Source organism: Crinia signifera, chromosome 4 (assembly GCF_055691185.1).
Source record: "Crinia signifera chromosome 4, ASM5569118v1, whole genome shotgun sequence".
In the NCBI taxonomy this organism is placed as follows: domain Eukaryota; kingdom Metazoa; phylum Chordata; class Amphibia; order Anura; family Myobatrachidae; genus Crinia; species Crinia signifera.
The window spans coordinates 190891431-190906992 of record NC_139220.1 but is presented as its reverse complement, the minus strand read 5'-3'; the positions used below and the strand labels follow the sequence as shown (position 1 = coordinate 190906992).

At 43.8% G+C, this 15562-nt stretch overlaps 1 protein-coding gene across 1 annotated transcript in view; it reads right to left on the bottom strand.

The window, feature by feature from the left end:
- Positions 1–14852, bottom strand: part of LOC146073002 (uncharacterized) — a 75179-nt gene extending 60327 nt beyond the window's left edge. Inside the window, exons 1-6 of the mRNA XM_083180176.1 lie at positions 14739–14852; positions 11901–12056; positions 5775–6257; positions 5241–5467; positions 3449–3620; positions 1008–1337 (exon numbers count right to left, since the gene is read on the bottom strand). Coding sequence (XP_083036302.1) covers positions 1008–1337; positions 3449–3620; positions 5241–5467; positions 5775–6257; positions 11901–12056; positions 14739–14852 — 1482 coding nt within the window. The remainder of the gene's footprint in view (positions 1–1007; positions 1338–3448; positions 3621–5240; positions 5468–5774; positions 6258–11900; positions 12057–14738) is intronic.
- Positions 14853–15562: the final 710 nt, after the last annotated feature.

The following is a 15562-nucleotide window of genomic DNA, read 5'->3' as shown; positions in this document are numbered from 1 at the left end:
GAGTGATTGTGCCTTTGCGAGTGAACTAGAATAACCCCCATTTTTAGACCCCTGCGATTCGTATAATTTTAGCCCCGCCCCCTCCATACGGACACGTGATTTCCGCCATTATCCCCCTCTTCCTGAAAACTTCAATAGGAACTGAGTAGGTTGATATGGGTGATCCACCAGCTCTCCAAGGTTTCGGACTACCCCAAAAATCATGAGTCTCCTGCACCTTCTGGGAAGTATGATGTCCAGTAGAGCTTAATTCGAAATTGGAATACAAAACCAAAGCCACCCAATAATTGTGTGCTACAGTACATGCAAATTTTCCAGCATGTACAAAATATAACTGCATCTGCAACTCATGCATTACAACATGGGTTGCATAAACCCCTTACAGTAGTTTACTCATACCTCCCAACTGTCCCGATTTTCACAGGACAGTGATCATTTTTTGTTACTGTCCCAAGTCCCACCCGCGGACAGCAGTGTTAGTTCAGTTCGGTTACCCCCCTGCCAACGGCTGCTCCACTTAGCAGAGCAGCGAGGAATAGATGGAATAGACTCTGTGCGTATGCACACAACATCTATTCATGGAGACAGAGGGAATGGGGGTATGGGCAGCAGCTCACAGAGGGCCAGATGTATCAAGCTTCAAATAAATGATAAAATGGAAAGTGATAACAGCTAACCAATCAACTCCTAACTCACATGTTGCGGGCTGGGTTTGAAAAATGACAGGTAGGAGCTAATTGGCTGGTTGTTTATCACTCTCTACTTTATCACTTTCTGAAGCTTGATACATCTGGCCCAGAGAGTCCAGACTCCCAACTTGCAGAAGTTGGGAGGTATGGTTTACTTCTCCAATATAATCAATCACCTCACTCACAAGTTAAGTTCATGTTTCAATCAGTAAATGCTTTCATGCAGCCAGGTATTGTTAAGGAGCTGCATACAGTACAGAGTTTGCCATAGGTATGTGGATGCATACCTATGGGATTAAGCTTCAATATTCAAGTCACCTGCTCAGTGCTGTCTTCAGAAGAGTCCTCCATCAGCAGTGTAGGTACTGTTATGTCATCCTTTTGTGTTGTACTACTGTGTTCATTAGACATCTCATTTTCTCTACTTGTGTCTGAAACTTGCGGCTCTTCTTCTGTCACTTCCGAGTCTCCCTCACTTTCTGCTGATTTTGTCTGAGACATGTGTTTTCTATCAATAGTCTGCTCTTCTCTCTGTGTCAGGCATTCTCTCAGTGAGGTTTCAGGTTGTTTCTTCACATCACAGCCCTGTATGATGCCGCTCAAATCTTCAGGTTTCTCATTTGTCATCTCGCTGCCTAACACGACAGACTAAAAAAACAAAACTCACATAAGAATCAGTACTATTTTAAGGCTAAGCATAGACACATTACATCATATAAATCTATGGAATTGTTATCCAAAGTGATATATTTGAGGGTGAGTCAAAATGTATCCCATGTTATTAAAACTTCTCTTTGCCGAACTGTATTATTATTGGTTTCAGTACTAGGTTACTGTCTCCCCAGTCACTGCTATGCAGGTTTGAATGAGTTAAGTCAGTTTAGTTGTAACTGTAGTGTAAGAAAAAATGGCTGCTCCACTTGTGATTTGCACTACAGCAGGGTAGCGTGCAGTGATTTTTTTTTTGTGTGTGGTCTGACGGTGGGTCTAGTGCTGATATTCATCGAAGACTTTGTGCACAGTATAGAGAAAGTGTGTTATTGTGAAGAAGTGTGTATGGATGGAAAGAGAAGTTCAAAGAAGGTCACACAAGTGTCAGCCATGAAATAGGAGCGGAACACCCGTCCATGTCCATGACTGATGATAACATTGATTGTGCATGTGAACTGATTCTGTTGCATAGACAAGTGACAGTGGATTATATTGCAAATGATTTTCATATCATCGATGGCTCTGTCTATAGAATAATCCACAACAGACTTGGGTGCATTTGTGGCTTGATTATTTTTTTTTTTATGAGGAAATACAAAATCTTGTTAACAGATGGACAAAGTGCATTGAAAAGCAGGGAGATTATGTAAAAAAAAAAAATATGCAGGGGGACAGTCCACAAACCACTTTACTCACAGAGAAAGCAGCTGGACCAGTGGGGGAACTTATGGGTTGTGGGTGCAGATGCAAAACTACAATTTGGGCCCCCCTGCTACCCCTTAACCAAAGTTCACAATATGCAACATGGCAGTGGGTGACAGGGAGTGGCAGAGTGTGACAGAGGGAGGCAGAGTGTGACAGGGAAAAACAATGGGTACCAGGAAGAGGGTAACAGGGGCAGCAGTGGGCCCTTTAGTCCTCACTGGTCCCAATGCACTGCACCTGCTGCACCAATGGTAGTTCCACCTCTGAGTTAGACCCATCCCACTTCTATTTTTTGTTGATGCTAAACCATACCTCCCAACTGTTTCTTTTCCTGCAGGATAGTCCTGTTATTTGAACACTGTCCCGTTGTACACTACCATTGTCTCACAAACAGGAGAAAGGTTTGGAGCAGCCTTTGATCAGTGCTGCTCTGTGCTAGAAAGCAATTGGGCAATCACTGAATATATTCTGTGCACATGTGCATGGCATCTAAACAGTACACCGAGGTAAGCACCCGAAATTAGCAATAACGAGGGACATTTCATGAGGCCACACCCACCCTTTAGAGGCCATGCCCCATTCTGCCAAGACCACATCCCTTTTCACTTACTCATGCCAAAGCATAAAAAGTTGGGAGATATGCCACAGCCTCTCCCACCAGCAGCCAGGGTCCTGTATTGCCCACTTCTCCATCACTAGTGAATGACAGCAAAGCTACAATGCCATTCCAATCACTGATATGAATTGTGTTTTTTATGCCAAAGCAGAATGCTATGAAAAGGCAGGGACTGTGGTATGTCGAGACTGCCCACTTTAATTGTCAGGATGACCGATCTTGGCATTTTTATATAAATGTACCAAGCACCCTTGTTGTTCTATACTCCACCAGGAAACTGGCCCTCTACCATAGTAATGTATAATTTGCATGTACAGACAGTAACTGGACAATTAAGGGGTGGTGTCCTAAGATTGTAAATTACCCCTGTACCCCTGTGGGTCAGGCAGACCCTGCCACTACACCAGAGGTGGAACTACCATAGGTGCAGCAGGTTCGGTGCACTGGGGCCCCTGCTGCCCATGTCAGTCTCTACCTGTCACCCACTGTTTTTTCCTGTCACACTCTGCCTTGCCCTGTCTCTTTCTGTCACCCTCTGCCACTCAGTCACCCACTTGCTGTGTTTCATATTCTGAACTTGAGGAGGGGGGCCCAATTTTTTTTATTTTCACCTGGGCCCTCAACCCACAAGTGCCACCACTAAACTACACAGAAGCAAATGTTAATTTTTAATGTTCTGTTTTCTCAAAGCTACATATTTATGTTTATAGCTAAAAAATGTACTTACACAACTTGGTACCTGTCCAGGAATATGTCCGCTCTTCGAATCTGACTCCCAAAGCCTAGCATGGCTACAACCCTGGGAGCATTCTGGGTGCAATTCCCATGACACTTCTCTTGTTAGAGGCCCAGAAACAAGAGGCTGATCATCACTCCTTATCACAGCTTCATCCTCCAGGCTAAGACAACAATAATGTACAACAGGTTAGTGTTTTGGGTGCCATACATAAGTAAATTTACCAATAGTAGGACCAATGCTGTGTCAAACAGAAACTGACTAATTATGCCTGCATTGTGGATGCTGGGATAATAACTGTCATTTTTATTAGTATACACTTGCCTATACTTGCCTACCCTCCCAGGATGGTCAAGAGGCTCTCTAAAAAATACGGTGTTTGTCTTAACAACCCAGAAATGTCAGCAAGTATCCAACCACTTCACAACCCCCCCCCCCATGCAACTTGTTTTATGTTGAAACATATTGAGTTGCCTACCCAGATAGCAGTATACTTAGTGTGGCCAATCCCGGGATCGGGATCGGGATCGGCGGGATCCTGGGATTTGGCCTAAAAAAGTCCGGGATTTCAATCCCGGGATTGGAGAATCCAATCCCGTGATTTCGGGATTAGACTGCGCATGCGCAGTCTAATGCCGGGCAGCGTCTGAGCACTCGCTCAGACGCTGCCTGGCTGTTCCCGTAACCTGACCTGGCGTGCGGCCTCCGTAGCGTGACAGTAGAGGTCACGCTGCGCAGGCCAGACGTCACCAGTGACCTCCTACCCGCCTCTTCTCCGCCGCCCGCCAGCACGCCGGCCTGACTCCGCCCGCCTGCCCGCCTCTTCTCCGCCGCCCGCCTGCCTCCGCCTGCCTGCTGTCTTCTATGGAGGTGCACTTGCCGGGAGGCACCGTGCACCTCCAAACCCACTCCCGGCCGCCCGCCCGCACCCTAATGTAAGTAGATGTGCGGGTCGGCCGGGGTGGGTCCTATGCTAAAAATGTGTTTTTTTGGTGGGGATGCCAATCCCGGGATCCCGGGAATCCCGGGATTGAGCATTTTTCAATCCCGGATCCCGGGATTGAAAAAATGCCCCGGGATTGGCATCCCTAAGTATACTGTATGCAGTTGTGCAAACATGTCCAAAAGTCAATGAGGCATAATTTTTCATGATATTCCCTGCTGTGGGGAAGGACATACACTATGTCAACCACCTATGAAACACAGAAGATCGTATACCATCACTATATTTTCATTGAACAAGTATTTTCCAGCAATGCTGCCTTTAGAAAATTTGGGCCCCAGTAACTAGCGATCATGCCATGCTGTAAATATAAGGTCTCCTTTTTAGAAGTTAGAACATCTTGATTGTTTAGTAAAACAAATTGGGGGTCTCTATCACAGGAGCCCAGCTGCGAAGTAATATGAATATTAAACAATGGCTCTTATACTAACATTGCTTGTAGGCGCTAACTACAAAGGTCAACGGGGAAATGGTCAACACAAAAAAGGTTGCCACATATATTTAAATTTTTTGGGTGGCATTTTATGTTTCATCACCACTGACCACAATTATTGTAAACATGTAGTCAATCATAGTCCACATGAACGGTAGATGAAGCAAAAGTTGAAAACAATTAAGATATAAAGAACTGTGGTTTTCAATACAGTGCAATACCTCTCCAGGCACCCGGTAGACATAGGCAGTGACAACGGAATAGTGGTCATGCAGCCACCTTGGTCTTGAGTCCTAGATGGAGGCATTGGTCCCACAACCCTCATAATGACCCTGTGTGTTTTTTACCTTCCATTATACTTCCCACCATCTTCTAAGCCTCCTCTTGCTTCTGTTTCTGTGCTGGTAGCAACTTCTATACCTCTTACATCTCCAGGTCTACAGTCTGCAGATGGCCCCCCACCTCTTTCTGTCTTGTTGGCCCTGCTCATTTCCTCTTTAAGAGACGTCAGGCTTCCAATGAGACTTTCTGCAGCTTCCAGAACAGTTGAGGCTAAATGATCAGGTATGTTATTCTACAGGATGATATAATATAATATAAAAATATGTTATTTAATAGAACCATTATATAATTGAATATGATTACTATTAAATTAAATTGCAAGTGGATGGAGTGCTGTAACTTTGATGAATATAATTATCCTTTATACGGGCACCCTCCCAAGTTTTCATCTAAGTGGTTGTGCCGGACCATGCTGGATCATATATTTGTGTGTGTGTGTATATACTGTATGTTTACCTGTTTCAACTAAATTAATAATGGTGAAAATCCATCATTTGCATTTCCCATTCTAACAACGTATAATTAGAAATGGTGCTTACTTGTGCAGGAATGCTTATTTCTCCACCAGGTATATTTTGACCATCCATTCTGTCATCACATGACACTTCTACTTTGTCTGTACTGACTGAGAGTTCAGTTCTAAGCTCTGCTGTACTCTGTTTCTTAGACATTTGGGTCATTGGTGATGGATCAGTCTGTTGCTTTATGATGCTTTCATATTTTGCTGGCTCTTGGTTATTTTTCCAACCTTTGTGTGCTTGAATTTCAGTTATTTCAGTAGAAACCTCAACACAGGTCATTTCCTTGTATGTGTGTGGTATTGTAACCTGGTCTGGATCATGTTTCTGGCTGTAATATTCTACATCTTTAGAAGAGGAAGTATCACAACCTTCCATCTCCTTATGTATTAGACCTTCTCCAGCCCTTTCCACCAGTACTTCCTTTAGTGGTCTATGCTCTGTTTCGTATGTCTGAGTCTCTGCAGAATGTAAGTCAGTTCTCTTCATTGGTGGTGCAGAAATCTGATGGAGCATATCATGAGGAACAGTTATAACCTTGTTCAGCACTTATATACTGTATGTTCTGCAAATAATAAGGGGCTGATGCTAGGTAAGACCTATGCTAGTTTGTGTAACTTAAAATATGTCAAATTAATCTGTTTATGCAAGGAAAATAGATTGCTTAAAGAAGCAGTTGGCAGAAGCATCATTACCTGGCTGCGGGGGGTACAGCTTCAAGAGGGGTAACACATACAGTAAGTGCCAGCTCTTCTCCAGTGGCAGGAGCCAGGTGCTGCAGTGTTATACTCTCCTGTCACATATAATGAGTTGGCACTGCAGACAGACCCATCTTCTGGGGCATCCAGCATCTCTGTGTTGAAATCTGGGTCTCCATGAGGCCAGGCCCTCTTTCAACACAGGAAGAAAGGGGGACATGGATTCCCCCTGTGCGCCATGCACACAGGGGGAAGGGGGCGGTGCGGTTCACACAGGGGGAAGGCGGGACATGGTTCACACAGTGGGAAGGGGGACATGGTTCACACAGTGGGAAGAGGACACACACAGGAGGAAGGGGGGACATAGCGCATACAGGGGCCAATGGAGGGGATGACAACACAGGGCACCAGTGTGATCATTGAGATTGTAAGGGTATAAAAGGGTCAGGGATGGTGTGTAGGGTATAGAGGGTTCAGGGAGGCAGTGTAGGGTATAGAGGGGTCAGTGATGTACCGTAGGGTATAGAGGGGTTAGGGAGGTCGTTTAGGGTATAGAGGAATCAGTGATGTAGTATAGGGTATAGAGGGGTCAGTGATTAGTGTAGGGTATTGATGGGTCAGTGATGTAGTGTCAGGTATAGAGGGGTCAGTGATGATGTAGTGTATGGTATAGAGGGGTCAGTGATGTAGTGTAGGGTATAGAGGGGTCAGTGATTAGTGTAGGATATAGAGGGGTCAGGGATGTAGTGTAGGGTATAGATGGGTCAGTGATGCAATGTCGGGTACAGAGGGGTCAGTGATGTAGTGTAGGGTATAGATGGGTCAGTGATGTAGTGTAGGGTATAGATGGGTCAGTGATGTAATGTCGGGACTAGAGGGGTCAGTGATGTAGTGTAGGATATAGAGGGGTCAGGGATGTAGTGTAGGGTATAGAGGGTTCAGGGATGTAGTGTATGGTATAGAGGGTTCAGGGATGTAGTGTAGGGTATAGAGGGGTTAGTGATGTAGTGTAGGGTATAGATGGGTCAGTTATGTAATGTCGGGACTAGAGGGGTCAGTGATGTAGTGTAGGATATAGAGGGGTCAGGGATGTAGTGTAGGGTATAGAGGGGTCAGGGATGTAGTGTAGGGTATAGATGGGTCAGTGATGTAATGTCGGGTACAGAGGGGTCAGTGATGTTGTGTAGGGTATAGATGGGTCAGTGATGTAGTGTAGGGTATAGAGCAGGGGTGGCCAACCCGCGGCTCTCGAGCCGCATGCAGCTCTTTGCTTAAGGAGCTGAGACTCCTTCAATCACCCCCCGTCACAGCGCTAAAGTTCTTCCCGATCACTGTGGTCAGCAGCGATCGGGCAGCCCGCGTCTCCCCACACAGTGAGCGGCTGCATAGCAGGTACAGCCGCGGAGCAAGCCCCCTCCTAATATATGATGGACACCTTGCCCCCCGCCCCCTTACCCACGCCGATGAGAAGACTGCGGCGCATAGGAGATGATGCTGCGGGAGCCAGCGCTGGGGCAGAGGAGACCAGCCGATGGAGGTTCCGGGGCTGAGGGAACAGCAGCCATTGCGGGAGCCAGCTGCTGCTGCAGGGAAGTCCAGCTGCTGCTGAAGCAGAGGAGGCCAGCTACTGCGCGGGAGCCGGCGCCGGGGCATAGAGAAGACCTACGTAGCCGAAGGTGAGAAGGAGACGGAGTCCAGGAGATCTGGGGGGGTGGGACAACCCTTTTCTAACCCATGCTCTCTCCCTTTGCCTTGCCTTACTTACATTCGCACTCCTCCCCTCACCCCCTCTTCCCCCACACCTCTCTATCTACCTGCCTCTCACTCCCTCTTTGGGCAGTATTCAATGACAAAGTTCTCCGTGCATGGAGAGCGTTTTATTTCGCTCTCTATGCACTCTCCGTGTTCCGGAGGGCTCTCTGCCACTCCTGCTCCCTCTATTCAATGTGGTTAAGACTCGCCGCCACTCGCGGCGAGTCTTAACCCCTGCAGCGGACGAGCGTCCGTGGCAGGGAGCTTTCAGGGAGCCGGGGGACGGAAGCAGCCAGAGAGATTATAGTCTCCCTGGCTGCTCCAGAGGAATGTGGAGATGAGGGGGGCTCTCCGAGACCCAGGCAGCACGGGCTGCCCCCCCCTTTTAGCCAGCGGGGGACCCAGTATTCACTGCACCCGATCGTGCACATTAACGATCGGGTGCAGTGAATATATGAATATGTAATGAGCGGCTCGAGCGCTCCGGCCCCCTGCTGGCTGCACTGTGTAAAAAAAAAAATTAAATTTTTTTTTTTAAATTAAATATATATTCATGTGCTATAAGCACATGAATAAAAATAACATGCCCCTTCACAGAAAAAAAAAAAAACTGATTTTTTGACACCAAAATTAAAAAAAAAAACCTTTTAGTTTAAAAGTTCACATTCCAGCTCCCCATCAAAAGATGGAGAATTGCTACACGGAGAGAGACGGAGAAAATCACTTAGAAAGAATAGGGTTGCTCGCTTTTGGAGAGCAAAATGCTCCGTCCAAGGCGAACAAAGCACAAATTCTCCACAAAACACGGAGAACTTTTCTCATTGAATACTGCCCTTTGTGTCATCTCTCTTGCCCCACCTCTTTCGCTCTCACATGGTCCATCCCCACTGCTGCGGAACGTGGAAGCCGGCATCAGGGCACAGGAGACCTGACTGCTAGTACTGGGTGGGGTGGGTGGGTGGGTGGGGGAGAATAGCAATGTGAACCCCATTGGCTTCTATAGTGTTAACCCCCACCCCACACACACTTTTTTGAGGGTGGCGGTGTATAAATGTATGTATGTATGTATGTGGGTGGCGTTGTATAAATGGTATGTATGTATGAGGGTGGCGGTGTATAAATGGTATGTATGTATGAGGGTGGCAGTGTATAAATGTATGTATGAGGGTGGCGATGTATAAATGTATGTATGTATGTATGAGGGTGGCGGTGTATAAATGTATGTATGTATGAGGGTGGCGATGTATAAATGTATGTATGTATGAGGGTGGCGGTGTATAAATGGTATGTATGTATGAGGGTGGCAGTGTATAAATGTATGTATGTATGAGGGTGGCGATGTATAAATGGTATGTATGTATGAGGGTGGCGGTGTCTAAATGTATGTATGAGGGTGGCGGTGTATAAATGGTATGTATGTATGAGGGTGGCGGTGTATAAATGGTATGTATGTATGAGGGTGGCAGTGTATAAATGTATGTATGTATGAGGGTGGCGATGTATAAATGTATGTATGTATGTATGAGGGTGGCGGTGTATAAATGTATGTATGTATGAGGGTGGCGATGTATAAATGTATGTATGTATGAGGGTGGCGGTGTATAAATGGTATGTATGTATGAGGGTGGCAGTGTATAAATGTATGTATGTATGAGGGTGGCGATGTATAAATGGTATGTATGTATGAGGGTGGCGGTGTCTAAATGTATGTATGAGGGTGGCGGTGTATAAATGGTATGTATGTATGAGGGTGGCGGTGTATAAATGGCATGTATGTATGAGGGTGGCGATGTATAAATGTATGTATGAGGTTGGCGATGTATAAATGTACATATGCGCATGATGTTGGCTCTTCATCGTCCCAAAGCATATTTTTTGGCTCTTTGTCTATGACTGGTTGGCCACCCCTGGTATAGAGGGATCAGGGATGTAGTGTAGGGTATAGAGGGATCAGGGACGAAGTGTAGGGTATAGAGGGATCAGAGATGTAGTGGCAGGTATTTAGGAATCAGTTAAAATACTAATAATATTTATCTTGCCTCCGGGCAACTTGCATTGCAAGGAAACACAGGTTTTATGCCAGACTTTATTTGAGTCTTATAGGGAGGAACTATCCTGGAGGCTTTAGGCTCCACCAGTCATCTTCAACAGTGGGATTACATACATTTACAAAGAACTCCTCAGCACTTCCATCAATCCATTCCCATAAAATACTGCATAGGTATCTCATATACTTTCAAACACTTTATATGTTTTCATCATTCACTTTATTATCACCTCTTTACTTATAAAGTGCTGATATGGTATACAACACTGCATCCAGATACAGTACTCATGATATAAAACAAATGACATACAATGACATGAAACACAAGGAAAAGGTGTCCCTGCCCAATAGAGCTTACAATCTAAGAGGTTTAGGGAACACATGATGCATAGGTAACAGAATAATAATTTGAGAGGAAAGTGTGGGCTGCAGCATTATCGCACTCTAAATATATAATATAGCAGTTTCAGGTGGCTGGCATTCCTGTCAGCTACCAATTGTGTGGTACGGTTGGAACGAGAAGAAACATCAGAAGACAGAGACATGAAACATGAACAAGTCACTGTAGAAACCTTAGAACAGTCCACTGGTGCCAAACATAACTTCCTAGAAGTGAGTATCCTTCTTTTGGTTGTTCTAGAGTAAACTTTTGTTTGATGCTGTAGTTATCAGTTTGCAGTATCTGTGCATAGGTCGGTGCTATTATTAAGTGTCATGTTTGCTGCTGGAAGAAGAGCCCTTACTGTTGTTCCCCATATTCCATGGACGCTGCTGTCACCATGCAGTTAGCAGGGAACGCCAACAGAGTAGTAGAGATGGCAATAGTGATGACCATTAAACTCACTGGATCCATGAACTTTACTGAGATGAGATTCCACTTTGTTATTTAAACTTCTAAATAGAATGTGAACCTTATTATATATATCTTATGCCTATACAATATTTTCAAAGCTTCCCTTTACACATGTAAGGGCAATTTTTCGCCTTCAGACCTGAAAAAAATCTCTAGATGCTACTGCTACATATAGTTCTACAGGTCACAGATATAAACAGGAGGTTAAATAGAGAGAAAACTATGATCTATTTGTTGTGGTCTAGCACACAACCAGTGGTGGAAATACCATGAGTGCCGCTGGTGTGGGCACTACATGACTTGCGTCAGGCACCTGCAGCTCTCTCCAAGGCACCCAATTTGTTTTGCAACATTAGTGGTTGGCCCAGGAGATCAACAGTGCCTGGTGCCTACCTAGGTTTAGCCATGGGTATGGCAATAATTTATAGTAGGCTCAGATGAACACCATAGAGCAGGCTTAATCAGATTTATAGTAGGCTCAGATGAACACCATAGAGCAGGCTTAATCAGATTACCAGTTTATGTTCCACAGTATTCTATATAGGCTGGGGCAGAGTCTCCTGGTATTTAGACTTCAGAAATAGCTTAAAGTATCATTAAACAGCCCCGTTCTTGCTTTTTATTTCCTATTCACGTTATTGTGTTCATATGAAGTAATAGCAGCAATGACAAAACACACATGTACAAGAACAGTCATATGCAGATCTATAAGTGTTGGATGAAAGTTATGCAACATATTTCTACATTTTTTCTTGTACATTTACTATTCCCAAACATTGCAATTATTAGACACTTACGGATCCTGTGCTACTCCCTGCAAGCCTCTGAGGGGTACATCCATCAGGTCCTCTCCTTAAATATACTTGTTCCACTTTTGCTTTTAGTGTCAATAGACCTGCTATCAGACTTTCTGTGGCTTCCATCATAGATGTGGTCAATTCATCAGGAGACATCTAAAATGTAAGGATTATAATGATTTCTTCTTTATGCCCTAAACTAATGAGATATCATGTTATAGTACAAGGTTTTACATAGAGCTTATATTTATTCTGCACTTATACCAATACTTCCATTGTATCTTCATGCAAGTCATTGTGCACTGTGGTGTGAAGCCAAGACACAGGAGAACACAGTGTTCCCTTCAATGACATACATACTGTAAATCCAATCATTACATTAGACCATGGTATACTCTGCAGGGACAAACCATATGGTCTTCCTCACACAACATATACTATGTATACATGTAGGAACGCCTCCAACTTCCATTCTTTCCCACTTCTTCCCCTTAGCTCAGGAACTCTTCACTTGGATGAGCCATGGCGTTTAGAGGACCTTGTGTTTTCCGCTATCCACCTCACTTTCTGGAGCTTCATGAGCTTCTTTAGTATTTGGTTCTAATGGGATACCATCTACATTCCTTGATAGCATCTCTCTGACATTTGAAGCAAATAATCAGGACACTTTATGTGGGGCTGTACCCTGAAATGTTTTGATCAAGAGCTAATACCTTGTATTTCTATTGTACTAAATATAGGCAGAATATATTTATCTATCTATCTATCTATCTATATCTATCTATCTATCTATCTATCTATCTATCTATCTATCTATCTATCTATCTATCTATCTAGTTCCATAGTCTTTCAAATTACCATTCAAGGTGATCAATCTGTCTGTATATATATCTATATATAGATATATATACAGACAGATTGATCACCTTGAATGGTAATATGAAAGATATATCTATATATAGATATATATCTTTATCTATATATATTAGTGGTAGTTCGGTCCGGCACTCGCTCTATGGCGTCAGCTGCCCTGGTGCCTGTATTGGTAGACAGTGTAGAAGAAGGAATGAAGACTGGCACTCGTAAGTCTTTTAAAGCTTGTATTGGCAAACAATGGAAAACAACCAACGTTTCAGGGCGGCGCCCCTTTGTCAAGGTGTGTGTGAACGGAGGCACTGAGGTCACAGGCACTGAGGAAGCTCCACCCAGTGAAACGGCCGTCTGATCCTGATCCAAGCCGCACGAGCGGCTCACCCCTACACCCCGCCGCACTTAGCGGCTAATAGCAGACCCGGTTCCCAGGAGACACCAAGACTGAATACAGCTAAGGGGTAAGCGGCGGTAACCGCCACCTTTAAAATACGCGCACTGCTTATCACTGCACTGTTACCAGGTATAAACAGCAGCTCTGCGCACTCTTTTTCCTGACTCTCCACTACATGTGGTCTAATTATTACTCACGCAGACAGGTGGCAGGTGTCGCTCATCCGCTACCAATGTTTTGTATATTAACACATAGCGGAAAGCAGCACACCTACCCCCGATAGTAAGACGCCTTCTGATACTTCTATATACACTTATATATCTACTATTAGGGGCACTCTCATCTCTGACAGGTATTGCAATAATTTAACCCTGCACTGACCATGGTATACCAGGGTTTTTGATCTACCAAATAGGAGACAGTAGATGCCCCAATTTTGCTTTCTCTGTCACTCTCTTCATACAGAAATAATATCTCTGAACGCTCACTGACTTTCAGAGAAACCGGGACGGTTGCGAAAGTCAGCAGCAGCCTCAGTGATCTTTACTCCTGTGAGTGTCACCCATTTATCTCTTCTATCTATATTCTGCATCTTTATCATAGCGGTTACCGTCGCAACACAAATACCCAGCTTCAGTACTTATCTCCTTATTCATAAATTACGGCAACAACAATAATTAAATAAATAATTGCCCAGTATTAATATCAGTGTTCCGGACTGCACCAGAGCAGGACAACTCCTCTCTGGTGAAAATATTCAGAAAAATATATATTTCGCTAATTAAACTTCCCTTATTATCAAGATGGGACTAGGAACTAAAATATACTAACAAGCTAACATAATAGCAGCGTATATTGCTCATAATATTGCTCCCCCCACCTGATAATCTCAGGAGTCTACAAAAATCATAGGATTGTACAATATTATTCTATAAAATAACCTATACTCTACCTATGACATATATGTTTGGTGTTGTGTGTCTGTTTGTCTGCAAATCCCTATTTTAAATGATTATTAAAAGTTACATTTTATAATTATTCTTTGAAAACAATCTTTTTGACAATTTAAAGAGTGCCCCCAAACAAAAGAGAGTACTTTTTCTCTTTCTACTTTGTTACTTTATACTTACTCTTAGGGGAGCACCGCCACGTCATCACCTACTGCACCAGAGGTCGACTACTTTACTTCATTGTGGTAATTACACTAATTTTGAACTATTGCAGGTATATCATAAATAATAAAATTTTCAGTGTCACTTGTGCTCAGGTTATATCCCCTCCTAGAATCCCCTCCCATCCCTTTTTTCCCAACCAAAATACTGGAGTTAGATACTAGCCTGGGTGCCTTCTCGAAGGGAACTGTTACCAGTCCACCCATGTATCTGGCAGATATCAAGCATCACTCCAGGGCTTGCAAAAATAGTGATTTATTTGAGTCTTCGCCGTTTTGTGCCAGAGGCCGAAAACGGGCTGTCCCAAAACAGCGTAGACCCAAATAAATCTCTATTTTTTCCAAGCCCTTGAGTGACGCTCGATTTCTGGCAGAGATATATGTATATATTTATATATCTCACCTGCTTGTCATGTACATGTCCACATGAATATGTCCTATCAGTGTTCTCTCCGTATTTTGTGTACTCCAGTTGGTCTCCTGGGGGGTTGCTTCCTACAGTCCTCTCTATATACATTTTATCGTATACATTTTGTTCAGATGAATCCATAGCAATGCCTCTGCTGTGTATTTGGGGTTTTTCTCTGTCTGCTAATGCTTCTGGTGTCTTCGCCTGGCAACTGTCACTATTCAGCATCTGACATTCCAGAAGATTTCTCCGATCACCTTTATTGTCATCATCTGTCATTTCTTCTGTTGTGGTATCAGTGTATTCATGAGATACCTTGTTTTCTGCTTGTTGGCTATTATTTATCTGACTTTCTAAACTGTCATTAGTTCCTTTAATGCTTGGTGTGTTTGTCCCATCATTGTCCTGTTCTCTTTGCAGGTTAGCGCCAAAGACAAGCTGGAAAAGAAAATATTATTCACATTATTGCATACTGAGTGATGCTGATTAGGTATGGCTAGCTGTATGGTTGTAATGCCTCTAATTAGTAATGTTGTGGTTACTGTGTATATATACGGCTGCATTATAAACATTATGTCATCATGGGAATTGCTAAATGAAAAAGGTAAAATGGGAATGATGCAATCTCTTACCTCTGTCTTAAACTGTCTTAAATTGAGCTGTTCTTTGGGTGTTAGTGGCTGCAGTAACTGAATGAGGTCTGACACAGGATCCTGTCCTTCCAGGACTGGTGTTTGTGTCTTATGATCACTGTGAGCTTCATTGCCAAACTGTAACATGTTTAGAAATATACAAACAACAAAAGATGATTTTATGAA